The sequence below is a fragment of the Chrysochloris asiatica genome, unplaced genomic scaffold, assembly GCF_000296735.1.
Source record: "Chrysochloris asiatica unplaced genomic scaffold, ChrAsi1.0 scaffold00045, whole genome shotgun sequence".
NCBI classification, from domain to species: Eukaryota; Metazoa; Chordata; class Mammalia; order Afrosoricida; family Chrysochloridae; genus Chrysochloris; species Chrysochloris asiatica.
In genome coordinates, this window is record NW_006408563.1 from 15,996,784 (window position 1) to 16,017,719 (window position 20,936).

General features: G+C 40.2%; 1 protein-coding gene across 1 annotated transcript in view; it reads right to left on the bottom strand.

The window, feature by feature from the left end:
• Positions 1–767: 767 nt before the first annotated feature.
• Positions 768–20,936, bottom strand: part of CCDC150 (coiled-coil domain containing 150) — a 78,016-nt gene continuing 57,847 nt past the window's right edge. Inside the window, exons 19-27 of the mRNA XM_006862015.1 lie at positions 20,481–20,574; positions 18,445–18,614; positions 13,263–13,389; positions 8,754–8,948; positions 8,287–8,355; positions 8,031–8,192; positions 3,500–3,586; positions 1,165–1,284; positions 768–884 (exon numbers count right to left, since the gene is read on the bottom strand). Of these exons, the coding sequence (XP_006862077.1) occupies positions 768–884; positions 1,165–1,284; positions 3,500–3,586; positions 8,031–8,192; positions 8,287–8,355; positions 8,754–8,948; positions 13,263–13,389; positions 18,445–18,614; positions 20,481–20,574 (1,141 nt within the window). The remainder of the gene's footprint in view (positions 885–1,164; positions 1,285–3,499; positions 3,587–8,030; positions 8,193–8,286; positions 8,356–8,753; positions 8,949–13,262; positions 13,390–18,444; positions 18,615–20,480; positions 20,575–20,936) is intronic.

Here is a 20,936-nt window from a genome sequence, read left to right on the forward strand (position 1 = left end):
CAGACCGACTTTTAACCACTACACTACCAGAGCTCCTTGCAGCTACCATTACTTGAGCATTAATTAAAGTAGGTAAGATGCTGGCCACTTCCAGTGTATTAAATCTAGATTACTATGTTCAGTTGGAGTCTTGGTGTGGGGCTGTAGGATAAGCACTGGGATGTTAACTGCAAAGCTGGCAGTTCAAACCCACTAGCCTCTCTTTGGAAATCCTATACAGGTTTGCTATGAGTCAGAGCTGACTCAGTTGCATTTAACAACAATATTCAATTAACTTATTTTTAAATGATAAAGGAAACTGTAAATGCAATCCCTGAGACCTTAAAATTACTGGTAATCACCCAGCACAGAAAAGCACTTACAAGAATGAAGAGTTTGAGTATTTTCCAGGTGGTTCTATCCCTAGAATCTTCTTCCAGGGATTATCTACTGGATGTTAGAATAGGACATTCATTGAAACAAAATCACAGCATCACGTAGTGCCTCCTAATTGCTTTTTGATAATAACTTTGCATGGTATGTCAAACTCTACAACAAATTAATATAAATTTATTGAGTGGAAGAGGGGAGAGGGACAACAAAGATGGGGTGGTTCTGTACTGATATGAACAAGTTCATAAAAAGGACAACGCGGGCCCATGATCTTCATTCAGCTCACACCAAAGGCTTCACGTTTTGATAACTGTAGCAGCAAGCCAGCCCTTGTTGTTGGGCTCACGAATCATGGAGGTGTAGTCATAAATGGAGATGCTCCTCGGTCAGGGATATCACTTCCTCTCTATCTCAGAATGGCACTTCTTAGACACCAACCTCAGATTCTGTTTAGTCTCCCATCGATGCAGAGCAGACTGGTTGGGCATGACATTGTGCCTTGTATCTTGGTCCTGTTGGAAAGAAAACACGCCCAGTGCCGACTGTTTAAAAATGAACTCTCCAGATGAGGACTTCTTTTATCTCTAAGTCATTTATTCATCAACATAGTTCTAATCTAAACAGTTTGGGAGAGGTAAAACTTGAAAAAAACAAAAACTAGTTCATTGGTTTCCTTACACAAATCTAAATATCAGTGGAGAGAATAGTGGATGAAGAGAAAAGTTCTGTAATTAGAAATCTAAGAAGAAGCAAATCTAAATCGTTTAATGTAGCTACGTCTACTTAACTTACCTCTTCCTGCCACTTGTCTTCTCGGGGAAGTCTCTGCAACCGGTTTTTTGTTAGCTCAAGTTGTAGACCATCAAACCTGCATTTAAACCAGCGATGAGCTTCTTCTAGGTTAGCTGTTATCTGAACATATAAAATGGCCATTATTAAAAGCTAGGAAAACACAACAGTTACAAGGTAAGAGAGGTAAGAGGTAAGAGAGAACACCCCCAAGAAAAATCATATGAGAATGAAACTATGAGTTGACATTAAAAATGAAAGTGTTGACATGAAGTTCTCTTAAGAATGCGGTGGCTCAAATCATATTTTAGTTTTTAACTCTGTTCTCTAATACTAACTACATCTCCAGAATTCCTATTCTGTAAAGACTGGATATTTTTGTGCATTTTATTAGGCTAAAAGGGGGAAGTACTAAAAAATCATACGCACTAGTTTAAAAGTCTTTATTTCCTTTATAATCAACGTGTTTTACTTCCACTTTAGCTCCCAAGCACACACTTCCAGATTATCTGTCAAAGAGCTGAAAACGATCTCACACACAGTCTGCATTTGAAGACAATCTGGATTAGTATCCATTTAGCTGACAAAGGTATTATAGACACCCAGCATTTTCTGGGGAGTTGGCATTTTGAAGTTCTGGTCGAGTCCCTTCAAACCAGCTCCATAATAAAAAGTAAAATGACTGGTTCTCTCCTTTGATTGTTTATGTTTCATTGACAGGGTTTTGGGTTTTGACTCTGAAGTCTCAGAGTAGGCATATTTCTCCCTTGCCCCATAGAAAGCACGTCCCATGAGAACAGGGGCTTCATCTGCCTTGTTCACTCTGCATCTCCAGCACCTAGTAGGGTGTCTGGGATAACAATAAATATGTATGGCTGTGTACTTAGACCATGCGTTGTTGTTGTGAAGTGCTGTCGAGTCGATTCCAACCCATAGTGACCCTGTATAGGGTTTCCAAGGAGCAGTTGGTGAACTTGAACCACCAAACCTGCGGTTCAAATGACTTTGCAGTCTGGCACATTAGCCCACAGAGCCACAACCAGGACTCCTATACCATGTGTACTTGTCCCAAATTAGCCAGATCATAATACAAACTATGAGAAATAGATTTCTCCTTTTCTAGTGCCATTTAACTGTTAGACAGTTAAAAAGCTAAAATATTTTTCATGTCTTTTTGTGCATCCTACATGATAGCTACATTTCCACTCCAACAAACTCCAAACCCACCTTTCTCCAGCACACTTTAGCGGCATTGGAGGGAAAGACAGTTGAAATAGCACATCATGTTTCCTATCGTATGGTGAAAGAGAAGGGGGCCAAAGTCTCTTGGAAGTTATTCCGAGCTAACTATTAGACTATCAGAGTGGTAGGTACTCCTGAGTCAGAGTCAATCCTGTAGCACTGAGTTTGTTTACTTGTTGTCTCTTTTGGATTAGCTATTTAGGGATACAGTAGCTGGTGGGTTAAGGGTACACAGATAGTGTCAAAGTTGGTATTCAAACTCAGGCTTGCCAGAGCCCAAGTTCTTTCTAAATAGCATTCTGAGAGTCCTACTAGATCATGAAATTTAACGGCTATAAGAGACCAATCATAGTGAATTGCACTAAGGTCACTGTGATACCTTAAGCTTAAGAATCTCAATTTTCTTCTCTGGAAAATGAAGGATGATCATGGTGGACTAATGATCTTGAAGATCCTCTTCAGCCCTATAAATTTCTGATTGTAAATACCTGCCCTCAAATAGATTTTAAGATATTAGAACACAGGAAGCAAGTTCACATATTAAATAGCGCTTACCTTATACTTTTAAGAAGCTCTGGTAGCATAATGGTTATGAATCAGGCTGCTAATCTCAAGGTCAGCAGTGTGAACTACCAGCAGTTCAGTGGGAGAAAGATTTACAACCTCGGAAATCTTATGCAGGATTGCTATGGGTCAGAATCGATTTGACGGCACTTAACAATAACCACCTTATACGTTTAGCTATTGATGTGAACCAGAGCTTCTATTTTCATCAGTTCATGTCAAACAATAATGCATTAAACCCACACATATCAAAGTCTTCCCATGCTTATATGTAGTGGCTGGAACTTGGACTTCAGGATTAGAAATTTTGTTAGCATTCTATTTTAGCATTCTATTTATCATGAAGACATAGAATCTTAATCTAAACTTTATTGTTCTTTACAATAATGACTGTAAGCTATTAAGTTACTGCTTTACCTGTTGTTCTCTAGACAGCTATGTTCATCAAAGACTTGACATGGATTTGGGGATTTCAGGATGGTTGTGTCTAAGGAAACGTTTCTACGCTTTTATATTCATCGATCAAGCTCACCTGTTCTGATTCCACACTGGCTTCTTTCAGTTTATTCTCTGTTGCCTCTTTACATTTCTTCAGGTGCCTGACAGTTTCTTCTAATTCCTGAAAATGTGATGCCAAGATTTTTACAAGCTTCCAATATATACTATTTAGAACAAAAAGCCGTAACACTGTCCTAAACAGGCAACCAAATTATAAAAATATGATGGGATACTAACTTCAGGTGCTACTGAAGTAAAAGGTAGAAAACATTGGTTTCCATTTAACCTACAATGTATGTTTGTTATTGTTGTTGTTAAGTGCTGTTGAGTCGGTGCTTACTCACAGCGACCCTGTATCAGGTTTCCAAGGAGCGACTTGTGGGCTTGAACAGCCAACCTTGTGGTTAAAAGTCCAGTGCTGATCCTACAGTGCCACAATGGGTCACTTTCAGTGACACAATGGTGTTGTATTTAAATAGGTTGGATTCCAAACGTTCCTGTAATAGCACAGCTGCATCTTGTTCTAGGAAAGAACCAAGGGGTATTAAGTTCTTAAAAGACTCTGAAATTCAGCTTCCAAGTCTTAGTAACTGCTATTTTAAGTCCTGGTGTGGCGCTGTGGGTTAATGTGCTGAACTGCAAAGTCACTTTGATCCGTAAGGTTGGCAGTTCAAGATCACCAGTCTCTCCTCGGAAATCCTATACAGGATCGCTATAGGTCGAAATCAACTCGAAGGCACTTCACAATGACAAATTTGTATGTGGAGTCCTGGTGTGGCGCTGTGGGTTAATGCACTGGACTGCAAAGTCGTGTGAACTGCAAGCCTGGCAGTTCAAGGTCACCAGCTGTTCCTAGGAAACTCTATATAGGGTTGCTATGAGTTGGAACTGACTCGACGGCACTTAACAATTTTGTATGTGAGAAGTCCTGGTATGTTGCTGTAGGATAAGCACTGGACTGCTAACCTCAAGGTCAACAGTTCAAACCCACAGCTGCTCTTCAGAAACCTAATACAGGGTCCCTATGAATTTGGAACTGACTAGACAGCACTTAACATTTTGCATGTGTGAGCTATAACTGTTCCTTTAAAATTATTTTTATTTTATTAAATTGAAAATGAAGAACACTTGCCATACTCAAGATACAGGATTATTCTTAAACCCTGTTACCGCTGAGTTGATTCTGACTCATAGTGAAACTATAGAAAGATAGATTAAAATGGCCCTACAGTTTCCAAGGCAACAGTGAATAAACTGAAAAAAGTTAGTGTGGAATAAGAACAGGTGAGCTAGATCGAAGGACTTACACACGTCTCCTTCGACACAACCACCCTGAAACCCATAAGTCCATGGAAGTCTTCGATGAATATAGTTGTCTAGAGAACTTTGTAATCGTCTGTCATTTTGTCGTACTGTAGTAGCTTGCGTGTTGCTGTGATTCTGGAAGCTATGCCATGGGTATTTAAATACCAGCAGGGTTACCCATGGTGGACAGGTTTTAGCTGAGCTACCAAAGACAGACTAGGAAGAAAAGAGAGATGGACTACATCTAAATATTTAGCCACAGAAAACCTTATGAATAGCAGTGGAACACTGTCAGCATATTGAGTATTGAAGCATGATGAAGAGCACTAGAATATTCTCAGATATAGTGCCAGAAAATGAGCCCCTCAGGTTGGAATGCACTCAAACACGACTGGGGAAGAGGTGCTTCCTCAAAGTAGAGTTTCCTCAAAGTAGAGTTGAGCATGATAAAGCGAATGAAGTAAAGCTTTCAGGACCTTCATTTGCTGACGGGACAAAACTCAAAATGAAGAGGAACAGCTGTAAACATCCATTAATAATCAGAACATGGACTGTATGAAGTATGGATCTAGGAAAATTGGAAACTATAAAAAATGGAATGAAATGCATAAATATTGATATCCTATGCATTGGTGAGCTGAAATGCACTAGTACTGACAGTTTTGAATCTCACAATCACTATGAGAGGAATGACAAATTGAAGAGGATCGGTGACGCATTCATCATCAAAAGGAACATATCAAGCTCTGTCTTAAAGTACAACGCTGTCTGTGATAGGATTATACCCATATACCTACAAGGAAGACCCGTAAATGTAACTATTATTCAAATTTACACACCAACCACTAAAGCCAGTGATGATGAAATTGAAGAATTCTACCAACTTTTTCATTCCGATATTATTATTCAAACACGCAATCAAGATGCATTGAAAATTACTAGTGACTGGAATGCAAAGATTGGAAACAAAGAAGGATCAGTGGTTGGAATTCTACCTTGGTGATAGAAATGATGCTGGAGATCACATGGTAGAATTTTATAAGACCAATGACTTCTTCATTTCAAATATCTTTTGTAACAACATAAAAGACAACGATACACCTGGACCTCACCAGATGGAATACACAGAAATCAAACTGACTACATCTGTGGGAGAGTGTGGAAAAGCTTCATATCATCAGTTAAAACAAGGTCAGAGTTAGATTATGAAAAAAACCATCAATTGCTCATATGCAAGTTCAGGCTGAAGCTGAAGACAATGAAAACAGGTCCACAATAGACAAAATATGATTTTGAACATATCCCACCTGAATTTAGAGGCCATATCAAGAACAGATTGGATGTATTAGACACTTATGACCGAAGTCCAGAAGCGTTGTAGGATGATATCAAGAACATCATAAAGGAGATGTTCTTGATCAGCAAAAGGTCATTAAGAAGACAAGAAAGAAGGAAAAGACCAAAATGGATGTCAGAAGAGCCACTGAAACTTGCTCTCCAGCATAGAGATGCTAAAGCAAATGGAAGAAATGAGTAAAAGAGCTCAACAGAAAATTTCAAAGGGCAGCTTGAGAAGACAAAGTCAAGTATTTTAAAGAAATGTGTGAAGACTTGGAGTTAGAAAACCAAAACCAGCATTTATTAAGCTGGAAGAATTGTAGAAAAAATACAAGCCTTGACTTGCAACATTGAAGGATTCTATGGGCAAAATATTGACTTATGCAGAAAGCATTAAAAGAAGGTGGAAAGAATATACAGTCACTGTACCAAAAAGAAATGGTCAATGTTCAGTAATTTCAAGAGGTAGTTTATGATCAAGAGCCAATGATACTGAAGGAAGGAGTCTAAGGTGCAATGAAAGCAACTGTAAAAAACAATGCTCTGGAAATTGATGGGAATACAAAATGAAATATTTCTACAAACTGATGCAGCACTGGAGGTACTTACTTATGCCAAGAAATTTGGAATACAGGTACCTGGCCAACTGACTGGAAGAGATACATATCTGTGCCCATTCCAAAGAGAGGTGACCAAATGGAGAGCAGATCAGACCATATCATTAATATCGCACGCAAGAATTTTTTTCTAAAGATAATACAAAACGACTGGAACCATACATTGACAAAGAACTTCCAGAGGTTCAAGCTGAATTCAGACAAGGATATGTAATGAGGGATATCATTGCTAATTTCAGATAGTTCTTGGCTGAAAGCAGAGAATACAGGATATTGACCTGTGTTTTATTGACTAGTCAAAGACTCAGATTGTGTGAATCATGACAAGCTATGGACAACATTGTAGAGAATGAGTATTCCAGAACACTTAATTGTGCTCATGAGGAACCTGTACAGAAACCAAGAGGCAGTTGTCTCTGAAAAGACTGAAGTTGTCAAAGACTTCATTTTGCTCAATCATCATGAAAGAAGCAGGCAAGAAATCAAATAACATATTACATTAGGCAAATCTGCTACACAAGACCTTTTTACATGTTGAAGAGCAAAGATGTCAGGATGAGGACTAAGGTGCGCCTGATCCAAGCCAGGATATTTTCAGTAATCTCATATGCATGTGAAATTTGGTCAGTGAATAAGGAAGACTGTAGAAGAATTGATGCATTTGAGTCATGGTGTTGGAGGAGAATATTAAAAGTACCATGGACTGCTAAAAGAACAAACCAATCTGTGTTGGATTTGTGTTGGATTCCAGAATGCTCCTTGGAAACCAGGATGGCCAGACTTTGTCTCTCATACTACGGACATATTATCAGGAGGGATGAGTCCCTGGAGAAGGTTATCATGTTTGGTAAAGTGAAGAGTCGGAGAAAGAGAGGAAGACCTCCAATGAGATGGATTAGTACAGTGACAGCAGCAATGGGCTCAGGTATAGCAACGATTGTGAGGTTAGCTCAGGATCAGGCAGTGTTTCGTTCTGTTGAGCACAGGGTCACTATGAGTTGGTATCAACTAGATGGCACCTAACAACAACAACAAACCTTTATGTGAGCAGACTGCCACATTTTTCTACTACATGGTGGCTGGTGGATTTGAACCACCAATCTCTTGATTAGCAGCCAAGCACTTAACTACTGTGCCCCAGGGCTCATTGACTTCTTGCTGGACAAAATTATAAGGATTTGGCTAAATAAACTTGTAAATTTATGTTTAATTCTGTAGCACCTAAAAAATCTGGTACTATACGGCTGGGTTTGGAGACCTGCCATTTGCTGACAATCTTCAAGATGGATTTTAAGAAATCTTTACCCTGCACCGATTCTCTAGATCCTGCCTTATTTTTCGCTCTGCCTCCAGCCGCATCTCTTGCTGTTTGTTCCGTGCCGAGGCATCGTACTGGCTCTTGGCCAACAACTGCATCTCTTGTTGCAGGTTGGTCATCTCAGATACAAATTTCTGGATACTCAGTGACTGGTAAGGCACAAAGAGGAAAATCTGTGGTGAACTTTTCCAAACTTGAGGTTTTGTGTGAATGGTAATCACAGGGCTTGTAGAAATCACCTACCTGTTCATAGTTCTTTTTCTGATACTGATCCTTGATTAGCTCCATTTGCCTCAGTTCTTGTTCTATTTGCTGAAGTACATGTGGAAATAACATAAAAAGATGATCAGTGGAAAACTGGCTTGGTTTTGCCTATATAGGTTGACAGACAGAATCCCATGTAACACCCAGTATTTTCAGTTCCTGTTGGGGTCTCTTTCCCATCCAGTCAGTACAAAGTCCAGTACAGTAAACATGGACGTGAAAGATGGGGATCCCAGAAGGTGACACTGGCAGCTAACAGGAAACCAAACATTAACACATCACCTATGGCTGAATTAGAGACAATCCCCCAGAGGCATTCTGTCCACTTCTTAGGAGAGGCTAGGATCCTTAGAGGACACCTGCTGCCTGCCGTCAGTCCCTGAGGCCTATCTCCCACACATCAGACACTCAGGAAGTGAGGGGAAATCTATGGTTTCTGATACAACCTTCATCCTCTCTATGTTCTGAGCATTATTCGCCTTAGCTAACAAATGATGCTTAATTTGGGCCTTCTGGTTCTTCATTTTCTCCTTGTTACTGCTCAGGGTTTTCTCCAGCTCTGTTATTTTTTGTCGCAGCTCTCGATTGGTCCGGGACACTTCCACTGATCTGAAGTTGGCTTCATCAAGGGCTTTCTTCAGCTATGGAACACAAAAGACAAATTAGGACATTTTTACCTTCCAGTCAGCAAGAGAAGCTTATTTTCAGTTCTGTCACTATATTTTCTTTTCAAAAAGAGGGTAAAGAAATAATAATAATGTCTGTCTGAGCACAAAAGTTCAAGTGATTTTCACAATTGTTAAAACTAAAGAACAAAATCTCTTTTTGTTGTTGTTGTTGCCATAGCCACCTTGTATATGGTTTCAGAGACTTTTTAAATCTTTGTGGAAACAGAAAGCCTCATCTTTTTTTTCTGCGGAGAAGCTGGTAAACTTGAACTGCCAACCTGTACTTATCCTCTGGACCCATTGCATTCCCAATATCTTTTTTAGAGTAGATTAAAAATATAAATGTATACTCATCATTTGTTCTTTTAAGTACATAGTTTTGGAGTCAGAAAAACCTAAATTCAAATCTCAGTTTTGCCTCTTACTAGCTGAACAATCTGGGGTAATTTTACTTCCTCAAGCCTTAAGTTTGTTATCTGAAAAGCATGTATATAACCTACTTCGTCAAATAAGATGAACAGTTAAATAAGAAAATGTATAGAATAAATGGCTTCCTGGTGCGGTGCTGTAGAATAAGCACTGGACTGCTGCTAATCATGAGTTCAGTGGTTCAAGCTCACCAGCTGCTCCTTGGGAACCCCATACAGTGTGGCTATGAAACCGACTCGACAGCACTTAACAATGAAAAGAGTAATACACAGTCTGGCACACAGGGATTGGTCAGGATTTATCAGGAGAACTAAAAACAAATCATGTGATTGTTGTTGTTGAGCGCCATCTAGTCAGTTCTGACTGTACAGGTTTCCAAGGAATGGCTGGTGGCTTTGAACTGCCAAGCTGTGGTTAGCAGCCCAGTGCTTATCTTACAGTGCCACACCAGGACTCCAAATTATATAGTATTTTATATAAATACTAGACAGTTACTGACTATCAGAGCATGTGTTTTTTAAAAAATATTACCTTTTATTTTTAAGGATTATAAAATTCTCTAGTGGAGAAATAGTATCATGACTACTTAAAAGAATTTGAGAGAATCCGCTGTCTTTTAAAATACCCTGAAAGCAGTGCTACTTCATACCATTCTTCATAAATGGTATGAAGAAAAGGCTGCTGCAAAGGGAGAGCCCATTCCCACTGGTCCTTGAGTTGACTCGGACTCATAGAGCAGATAGGAAGATGGGGTCTCCAAGGTGGGGGCGCATTGCAATTATCCAACAATGAAGTCAAGGCTATTTGTACCTTTTCTCTTGACTAATTCCTTCCTTTAAATCCTAACTTCAGCACTTCACTTTTAGTCATTTATACATTTAGGGTAACTAAATTCCTGCCAGGAGTCCTGGGGTGCTCTAGGATGAGCACTGGATTGCTAACCACAAGGCTAGTTACACGGTTGTGAGGAGTCAGAAGTGACTCAAGGGTACTTAACAACACAACAGATTCCCATTAATTAATTCACTGTTACATCAATCACAGCTTTGTCTAAACCTGGGTAAGTCCTGACAACTGTCATTTACTAGGTTTCTTATTGTGTTCCATATTGTAAAAACTGTATTACATATCGTTTCCAATTTTATCCTCAAAAACAAACCAGGAAAATATCTGTGACAATTTCCATACTATGATTGCTGAAACCGAGACTCAGAAGCCAAGTCACTTTCACATTTAGTAAATTAACACATCGCTAGTAAGCAGCAAAGGAGGCCCAGTGGTTCTGTACGATAAGCATTGGACTGCTAACCACATGGTCGGCAGTACAAACCCACCAGCTGCCCAGCAGGAGAAAAGATGAGGCTTTTTGCTCCTGTGAAGTATTACAGCCTAGAAAAGCCGATATAGGGTCACTATGAGTTGTAACTGACTTGATGGCAGTGAGCTTCTTGGTTTAAGTGGCAAGGAGCCCTGATGGCACAGTGAGTAAAGCTCTGGGCTGCTAAAGGTAAAATTCTGTGGTTCAAACCCACCAGGAGAAAGATGGGGCTGGCTGCACCTGTAAAGATGGCCAGCCTCAGAAACCCTGTCTGTGGAGCAGTTCTACTCTGTCCCATTGGTTCACTGTGAGCTGAAATTGACTTGAGGACAGTGGGTTGTTTGGGAGTTTAGTACGGAGCAGAGGACATCCTTGGATTGGTGAATGGTTAACGCATTCAGCTGCTAACCAAAAGGCTGAAGGCTTAAGCCCACTCAGAAGATAGGACTCATGACCTAATTCCAAACACTCAGCCATTGAGAACCCTGTGTTCTGCTCTGACACCACAGGGTCTCCAGGAGTCAGAACTGGGTGGGACTCAAATCCTGGAATCTTGGGTCTGTAAAGCAAGGCAGGCTCTTAATGCACCCAGGCACATCCTGCAGCGAACTCTTCTACTGGGGCCATGCTCACAAGGCCACAATCGGCACTCATTATAGCTAAAGGGATTTTCGTGTTCAAATATTCTGAGTAACTGTCTATGACTAAAGGAATCCTTCTACATTTCAGTACACATTTTCTTCTTCTTTTTTATTTAAAAAAGCTTTTATTGTGAATTGAATGCTAGTTTACATTGGAGAACATCAGTTTTGCACTCATCATATAGTATTTTGTTTCATCCCCTCCATACATCAGCATTTAACAGTATTTGCTTCTATTTTCTCTGGTGTTTCTTTTTGTTTTTTTGATGTACACAAAAACACTCAGGAATATACAATCACTTAAACAACCAAAGGGCACATTCTGCAAGCCACCCTCTTGGCTGCCAGCACACTGCCTTTCTCTTTCCATGAGTCTAGAGTTCTCAGCTGCTCTACTTCTCCATGCCGTCACCTCTGCCTCCATCTCTGGTGTCGATACTTCTCTGGGTAGGGTCCTGCGTTCTGCTCATGCCCCCTCTCTCTTGCTGGTCTTAGGGTCCTCTGTTTCTGGAATGTAAGATTAACTACTCCCCCTTTTATGTTACAAAACTTCTACCTTTCACATTTGCTTCTTAGATAACATATTTATAAATAGTGCTTTCCAATTTACAAAATTGTCCTATATACCATTAGTTGAACTTGATTTTGTGAACAGTGTCTTTGATAATTGCTAAATTGGACCAAATGTGGCAAAATACGGACAAATTGTCCCTCCCCACAAGTCCTGGAATTATACTAATTCTTCCTTGTCTTTTGGTCACAATATAACATTTAGCATCTGGTGATTTGTCTAATAAAGTCTCTTCTGATTTAATCTCCATTTTCAACAAAACTACTTTGCTTGACCTTAATCATCAAATGCCCAAATTAATTGAGCCTTCCTGAATCTCCATGCTTCCTGTTTCTCTTCATTCTCTCCTATTTTATTCTGTCATCAGATTAACCTTCTTCAACCAATGCTTCTACCACAACACCCCTGTGCTCAGGAATCTATGGCGATCCATGTTTACTTAACAGTCCACATGTAACATCTAGTAGTCAAGGCCATCTACCAGTTGGTCTCATCAAACCAAACCACTTCTCTGACATTCCCAGTCAACTGAGCCTCCTTTTCATTTGCTCTAAGAGTCTCTTCACTTCTCGAACTGAGCGCTGCTCATCCTCTTATATGGGGTGTCCAGCCCTGTCATCTCTGCTAGTGTTAATCCTATGTTTTCATTAAACTTCCCTTCTTTTATCACTTGGCTAGACTACCATGAAAGACCTTTCCCTTACTTGGAATCCCTTCAAAATTATATGCAACCTCTAGCAAAACAAGAACATTCCTCTTCTGTTTTCCCTACTTCATTCATGTTGAAAGTGGAGATCCAAATTAAACAAGGGGGTTCACTTAACACACACTAGACAGAGAAAGAACCTTATTTCTGCTTTTGTATGTGCCTCTCAGGAAGAAGGGGGAGTCCTGGTGTGGGGCTGTAGGATAAGCACTGAAATGCTAACCGCTCAAATCCACCAGCCACTCCTCGGAAACCCTGCACAGGGTTACTAGGGGTCATAACTGACTTGACATCACTTAGCAACAACTCAGGAAAAGGTAGATGAATAATTTGCACAAGATTGGTAAATTGAGGAGACAAGGGATCTGATAGCTCTAAAAGATGGTAGTCTAGTCCTCTATCCATACTTGGTTACCACTCTAGGATGGAAAAACTCTCATCCTGAGCAGAGACTGTACATTATCAGAAACTCTTCGGCAGTGTGTTGTTCTACAACCAGCACAGGGATGGCTCAATCACATCTGACTTGCTGGTCAGGGGCTTTAGGAGAGTCAGAGAACGACTGCTCTGAAATCCCTTCGTTGGCTCTCAAGGTACACACTTAGGTCCTTGAGCTCCATACCTCAGCAGTTTCCCGGTGTGCCGCTTTCTTTGTGGTCTCTCTCTCGGTTTGAAACTGCTTTCTTAGTGCTTCTATGCGTTCAGCATGTAATTCAGCCTCCATTTTAGACTCCTCAGCCATCTGTTCCCTGTTTTGAAGAAGACAAATGACAAATCACCTGCAGACATATTAGAAGACAAACATTCAGAGGCAAAAGTGTAAATCTCCAAAGATGTGAGGTTTCTGCACACAAATGAGAGATCAGTCACCAGCTACACCTCACGGGTCCAGAGTTCATTAACAGAAGACAAAAAATCCACAAAACTCTAAAAAACATGCTTTTACTGATAGCATTAAAAATGAAACAAAACAAAAATTCATTCTATATAAAGAGATGCAACCAAAGAGTAAAAAAACAACATTAAGTTGTAATGTACAAGAGGAAGCAGTTCTACTATAAAAGGTATTTTATTTGGCCCTGTCTTTTTGCTATCAACTATTTACTCCCGAAGTGTTAAATTTCTGTTTCCTTATCTTTTAAGTGAGATCACCCTTTTACTAAATCAGCACTCTGAATTTGGGTTCTTTGGTAAGGATCCATACATAGGTTTCTGAGGATGCCTAAGTTCCCTTTAATGATATGCAAAATATAGTGTGTCTATGTGGAAGTATGCATAGATTTAAGGGATACGTGACTCCAAAAAAGGCTAAAAATCATAGATTCAAACAATTGCCAGTTTCTTTCAGCATTCACAAATTCTGACTTTGCTGATAAAGACTTACTGTGTGACTGCCCCATTGTTGTTGTTGTTGTTGTTGGGTGCCATCGAGTCGGTACCGACCCATAGAGACCTTATGCACAGCTGAAGGAAATAATGCCAGATCCTGGGTCAACCTCACTACCGTTGCCACGCTTGAGTCCATCAATGCTGCCACTTGGCCAATCCATCTCATTGGGGGTCTTCCTCTTTCTCTCTGACCCTCCACCTTACCAAATATGATATCCTTCTCCAGTGACTCGTCCCTCCTGACAATATGTCTGAAGTATGAGAGACGAAGTTTGGCCTTCCTGGCCTCCAAGGAGAACTCTGGCTGCACTTCTTCCAAAAGGGATCTATTGGTTCTTCTGGCAGCCCATGACACTTTCAATATTCTCCAACACCATAACTCAAAAACATCAATTCTTCTACGGTCTTTCTATTCACTGTCCAGCTTTTGCATGCATATGAGGTTATTGAAAATACCATGGCTTGGGTCAGGCCTTAGTCCTCAAGCTGACATCTTTGCTCTTCAACACTTCAAAAAGGTCTTGTGCAGCAGATTTGCCTAATGCAATAAGTCATTTGATTTCTTGATTGCTGCTTCCGTGAGTGTTGATTGTTGATCCAAGAAGAATGAAGTCCTTCACAACTTCATTCTTTTCTCCACTGATAAGAATGTTGTTTATTGGTCCAGTGGTGAGGAGTTTTGTTTTCTTTACATTGAGAGGCAATGCATACCAAAGGCTGTGTTCTTTGATCTTCATCAGTAAATGTTTTAAGTCCTCTTCACTTTGAGCAAACAAGGTTATTTCTTCTGCATATCGCAGGTTGTTAATGAGTTTTCCTCCAATCCTGATGCCATGTTTTTCTTCATAGAACCCAGCTTCTCGTATTATTTGCTCAGCATACCAGTTGAATAATGGTGAAAGAACACAACCTTGTCGCACACCTTTCTTCATCTTAAACCATTCAGTGTTACCATGTTCTGTTCAAATAACTGCTTCAGGTATAGATTTCTCATGAGCACAATTAAGTGTTCCAGAATACTCAATACTTTGCAATGTTGTCCATAGCTTGTCATGATCCACACAATTGAAAGCCTTTGCGAAGTCAGTAAAGCACAGGGAAACATCTAATATTCTATGCTTTCAGCCAAGATCCATCGGACATCAGCAATGATATGCCTCGTTCCACGGCCTCTTCTGAATCTGGCTTGACTCTCTGGAAGTTTTCTGTCAATGTATGCTTGCAGCCATTTCTGTATTACCTTTAGTAAAACTTTGCTCGCATGGAATATCAAAGAGATTGTCAGGTGATTTCCGCATTCTGTTGGGTCACCTCTCTCTGGAATGGGCACAAATATGGATCTCTTCCAATCAGTCGGCCAGATAGCTGTCTTCCGAATTTCTTGGCAGAGATGAGTGATTGCCTCCTGTGCTGCCTCACTTTCTTGAAAGATTTCAATTTTTATTCCATCAATTCCTGGTGCGTTGTTCTTTGCCAATTCCTTCAATGCACCTTGGACTTCCTCCTTCAGTACCATTGGCTCTTGATCATATGATACCTCTTGAAACGGTTGAATATTAACCATTTTCTTTTGATACAGTGACTCTGTGTATCTTCTGTGACTCTCTGTATCTTCTCATGATGCTTTCTGCATTATTCAATAATTTTCCCAGAGAATCTTTCAATAACGAAAGTCGAGGTTTGAATTTTTTCTTCAGTTCCCCCAGCTTGAGAAACGCTGACCGTGTTCTTCCTTTTTGGTTTTCTGACTCCAGATCTTTGCATATTTTCTTGTAATATTTGGCTTCATCTTCTCGAGCTGATCTTTGAAATTTTCTGTTCAGCTCTTGTACTTCCACATTTCTTCCATTTGCTTTAGCATCTGTACGCTGGAGAGCAATTTTCAGTGTCTCTTCTGACATCCATTTTGACCTTTTCCTTCTTTCTTGTCTTCTCAATGACTTTTTGCTTTCTTCATGTATGATGTTCTTGATGTCATCCCACAAGTCTTCTGGTCTTCAGTCTTCAGTGTTTAATATATCAAATCCATTCTTCAGATGATCTCTAAATTCAGTTGGGATATATTCAAGGTCATATTTGGGCTCTCGTGAACGACTGCCCCATTAGTTTCCAGCATTTTCCAAAGGTTAGGAGACATCTGCCATGCCAGTGAAATCTTCCTTCTCCCCTCTCTCCTCCTGACCATCTCTTGCTCTGTTGTGGATTCTTGGCCTGTGTGCCCTGAGTTTCTCTGAGACCTGCAGAAGGTGTCTGCAGCGGTCCTTCTCCCTCCCCCCTCAGCCAGTACATGAGGGGTCTACACCTGGCCCAAAGGCTTGTGGTGCAGTATGAAGGGATGGAGGTCCTGGTGTCACTAGAGATAATTTTGGTTGGTGACCCACCACATTGCCACACTCTTCCCCATGAGAATGGGGGTAGAACCCCATTCTAAAAAATGGGTAAAATACATGGAGAACTATAAAAGGAATAAAACTATTATTTGTAGAGCATGTTTTGATTTTCTTAATATACTTCACACACTGACTTTAAATTGACTGTGTTTATTACAGCAAAGGAACTGAGACTCTGAGTTTTGGAGTCAGCTTACTGCTGCCTACACCAAACGCCAGCTCCAACAAGATGTGTGATACTGGGCAGGTATGCCATTTTTACATGACTCTGCTTATCTGTAAAATGGGACCATTAACAATACGTACCATCACTGGGTTAGATATGAAAATAATGTAAAAAGGAAATAAAGCATTGAGGTGCTTAGCACAGTTGTTGTTGTTAAGTGCCACTGAGTTGGTTCTGACTCATAGCAACCCTACATTGGGTTTCCAAGAAGTGGCTGGTGAGATTGAATCATTGACCTTGTGATTCAATTCAAACTGACTGTGCGGTCCAGTGCTTATCCTGCAGTGCCACTCTAGTACCAACACAGTTTGTGAAAACATAGCAATTGTTAGCTTCTATCATCATTGTCGTTGTCATCACTATCATTTTAATCCTAAAACTTCCTCATTTTCTTGTCTCTCCTCAAGCTTCTTCTTATCTCCACTCTATGCAATTACTTTGCCTTAACTGCTGTTTTCTTCTGAAGAAAATATTAGACCATCCAACACCAGCTCCCTAACAGTCCTCTAAATAGTCATCCATTTTCTCATCCTTCCCTCTGGGTTTAAAGGAGGAACCTTCAGCCTCATTTTCAAAGGTGGTCCTTCTATATGTACTTTCCTCTCCCTGGTCAGTAGGTTTATTTGTCCAGATGGATTCCCAACCTCTTTTCATAACGAGTCCTACAATTCAAACCGTCTACTAAATAATTCCATCTCAAACTCAACATGTCAAAAACATAATCTCCCAAACTTGCTTTTTCGTCAGAATTGTAAGTACAATTTTGCATATAATTTCAAGAGGTAAAGTAGCATCATTAACCTTTAATCAAAATATAAACTATTATTAGCAGTGGCAGAAATGTAAATTCTCATTCTCCTAGCAAAGGCTGCAAGGAAACTTTGACTCTCACCTCATTGTTTTCTCTGAAATGAACTTATCAAAATTTTTTTGGCAGTAATGGGAGGGACTTCATCTGGTGGTCACATAAAGAATTTTCAAGGTTTATAATAACTAACAATCATCTAAACTGTAACTACCTAAACAGACATTGAAAGGTTTTTTTAAATGATAGTGACAACCACTATGTAAACATAACTTTATTTTAACCAAGAGTGAATAGTTTTGAGGAAAGAACAGTTCACCAGACCATGAAATTTACACAGAGAAAATTTGTTTTAGCTTACACCTTTCTCCTGTATCAACATGTTCAATAACAGAAAAGAATAAAGAGCCAGGTGCATATGGTATTTCCTTTGGGCATATAATTCCATGCAATCTTATTAATGTTATTTGCTCCATGTCTACATGCTATTGACCTAGAGACTGCTGCAGACATAACTTCAGGGCCTTGACCTGAACTGATGGATTTGACCTGGATAATTGCAGGTCAAAACTAAAAACAACTAATGGCTTAACGCCTGCTTAGATGGAGTCATTCCACATCTGCAAATGATTAATTTTCACCTCACTGCTATGATTCCTTATCCAAATCATGCTTTTACAGGATGCAAAAGCTGTTGATAGAAAAAGCTTGGCAGAAACATGTGAGTGTTCCTTCCAATCACTATCTTTACATTTGGGTCCAACCACATACAAAGAAGCTTGGTACTGGATGAGGGAAGAGCTGGAAAGGAGAGCCAAATGAGTACACCCCAGCCAGCTGTTGTCTGCTGCTGCTCAGCCAAGTCCTGCTCCATAAAACAGCTCTGCTGGGAGTACCACTTCAAAGTAGAAGGAAAAAGGCGTTTTAGTTTATGAGCCAAACTCACTCTCCCAAAGGCTCTTCCCTAATATCACTGTGACTACACTGCCCTTACTTGAAGGTTTCCAAATTCTGTTGCTCAAGTTCTTTGCTTTCCAATTTCTCTTGAACATGATCAAGCTTTGTTTGCAGGTGATTATTTGTCTGGAGAGCTTGCTCCAGGCTCATGGCCAGTTTCCTGTTGTCTTCTCTAGCTATATCTATAGCTTTTTGTAGAGGTTCCATCTGAAAGAGAGAAAAGTATTTCCAATTCTCCAGGAACAGAAGCAAGAATCCATAATACTGTATGAGGCTAAGTCAAAAAGTATTGCTACTGGAGGTTCCAGTTAATTCTAAATATAACATGTTTAAACATGTCTCTGATCAGTGGAAGGATGCAGACAAGTTCTCCCAATAATACAGGTACATGGGTCTTACTCTCCTTAGGGTGCCTTCAAAAAAAGGTCCAATAAAAATAGTAGTTCTGAGGAGATCTGCTGGGCCAGCGAAATTCAAGGCAGGGTGGACAGCTCTGAAGAGTATGATGACTGGTTTTTGGGATTCCAAAGGGGTGGCAGCAGCAATGGGCTCAAGTGCAACAACTGTGCAGGTGGCGCAGGACCGGGCAGTGTTTGGCTCTGTTGTGCAAAGGGTCGCTATGAGTCGGAGCTGACTCAACAGCACCTAACAACAACAACAATCTAGATAGGTTTTCTCAAAGGGTACAGGCAAGCCTGAGGACTTATTAAGAAAACGGAAAACTGCATTGGTAGAAAAAGGCCAGGAAAATTGTGTTGAGGAATTTTTTTCCATCATGACATTGTATCTATTTATTTTCCAAGTGTAACAAGGGCTAGCTAAGAGAATTTCATTGGAAAACGTTACCCCATCTACTCTACAGCCCAGATTTTGCCCCTTCAGACTTCATTTTGTTTCCCAAACTCAAGTATTTAAATGAAACATGATTTCAGTCTCTTGAGGATGACAAAATTGCCATCTTGACGTGACACATCCTACAGCCAGCCCTGGTGTGGTGCTGCAGGATAAGCACTGGACTGCTAACCACAAGGTCAACAGCTTAGTTCCATCAGCCACTCTCAGTACCCTTATACTGGGTCACTATGAATTAGAACTGATTAGACGGCACACAGCAGCAACAGCAAATGGAAGAGCACAGAGTCCTTCAGGGAAGGACTGGAGAGACGGAATCACTGCCTTCAGAGGTGCAGAGATTTAGATGGAGGATGTGACAAGAACCAAGAGCTTCACGTTTTGATATTTTATTAAAGTTTTCTGAGGCTTTATAGCAACGCTTTCGGACTTATGCTCGTATGTTCATTCTTTTCACTGTATCAATTGAAACAACAGTAAGTTGGAACCAGAACCAAAATTCCAGGTGCCTCAAATAAACAAGGGGCCTTCAGAAAGTTAGTGGAAATTTTTCATTATCTTTTAATTCAATTTTTCCATGAACTTTTTGAAGCCCCTCATATGTGAGAACTTACTACAGACATTGCCTACGGATATGCTTTGAAAGCAATGGGAAGGATATGCTCAACTGGTCACTAGAGAGCTCTGGAAGTAGAATTAATTTTAAATTAGTCAGAACTCCCCTCCCTAACTCTCTGACCTTCCCAAGAGAGAAGAACTGACAACTGGTCTTTGTATAGTCTTCCAGAAAGAGTTAATTTATATGAAAAACCCATTTGTGTTTTATGTGTATAGATGCATCTATTTGTGCATATGCATAAACCCACAAATAAACGTGACTGTCTCCTTATTAACTGTGGGATCATTTTAGCTACTTTTAAATTAGGTTAAAAGTTATTTCTAAGTCCTTTAACTTCTGCACTCATTTATACATCAACATATAAGAACAATGTAGACTACAAGTTAAGCATAGTTGTGCTCCTGACTTGCCAATAAATGACTCACTATAAGCTTACAGGCCCATTTCCTATAGGTAAATATGTCATTGTCCAAAACTCAGACTTGAATGAAAGGGAAATTTATCTGAGTGTTTCATACCATTTTTCCGAAACAGTAATGTAACCCAATATCCCATTAAAACTAAAAATTTAGCGTTATCATCTTTGGAAACCTGGCCTCTACCTCATTGCTGTGCTGGGCATCCACAACCAGCATTCTGGCTTGCCACTGGTCCACTTCTGCTTCTAGCTTCTGCACCCTCTGTTGATTTAAAGACCTAAAGATGGGAAGCACAAAAAAGTGGTTATAGCATTGAATCGTCTAGGTATGGAGTGCCTGAGAGTTACTAATAGTGTCATGTTGTTGTTGTTAGGTGCCATAGAGTAGGTTCCAATCCATAGTGACCTATGCGCAGCAGAACAAAACACTGCCCAATCCTGGGCCAACCTCACTACTGTTGCCACGCTTGAGTCCATCGATGCTGCCACTTGGTCAATCCTTCTCATTGGGGGTCTTCCTCTTTTTCTCTGACTGTCTACCTTACCAAACATGATATCCTTTTCCAGCGATCTGGTCCCTCCTGACAATATGTCCAAAGTATGAGAGACGAAATTTGGCCATCTTGGCCTCTAAGGAGCA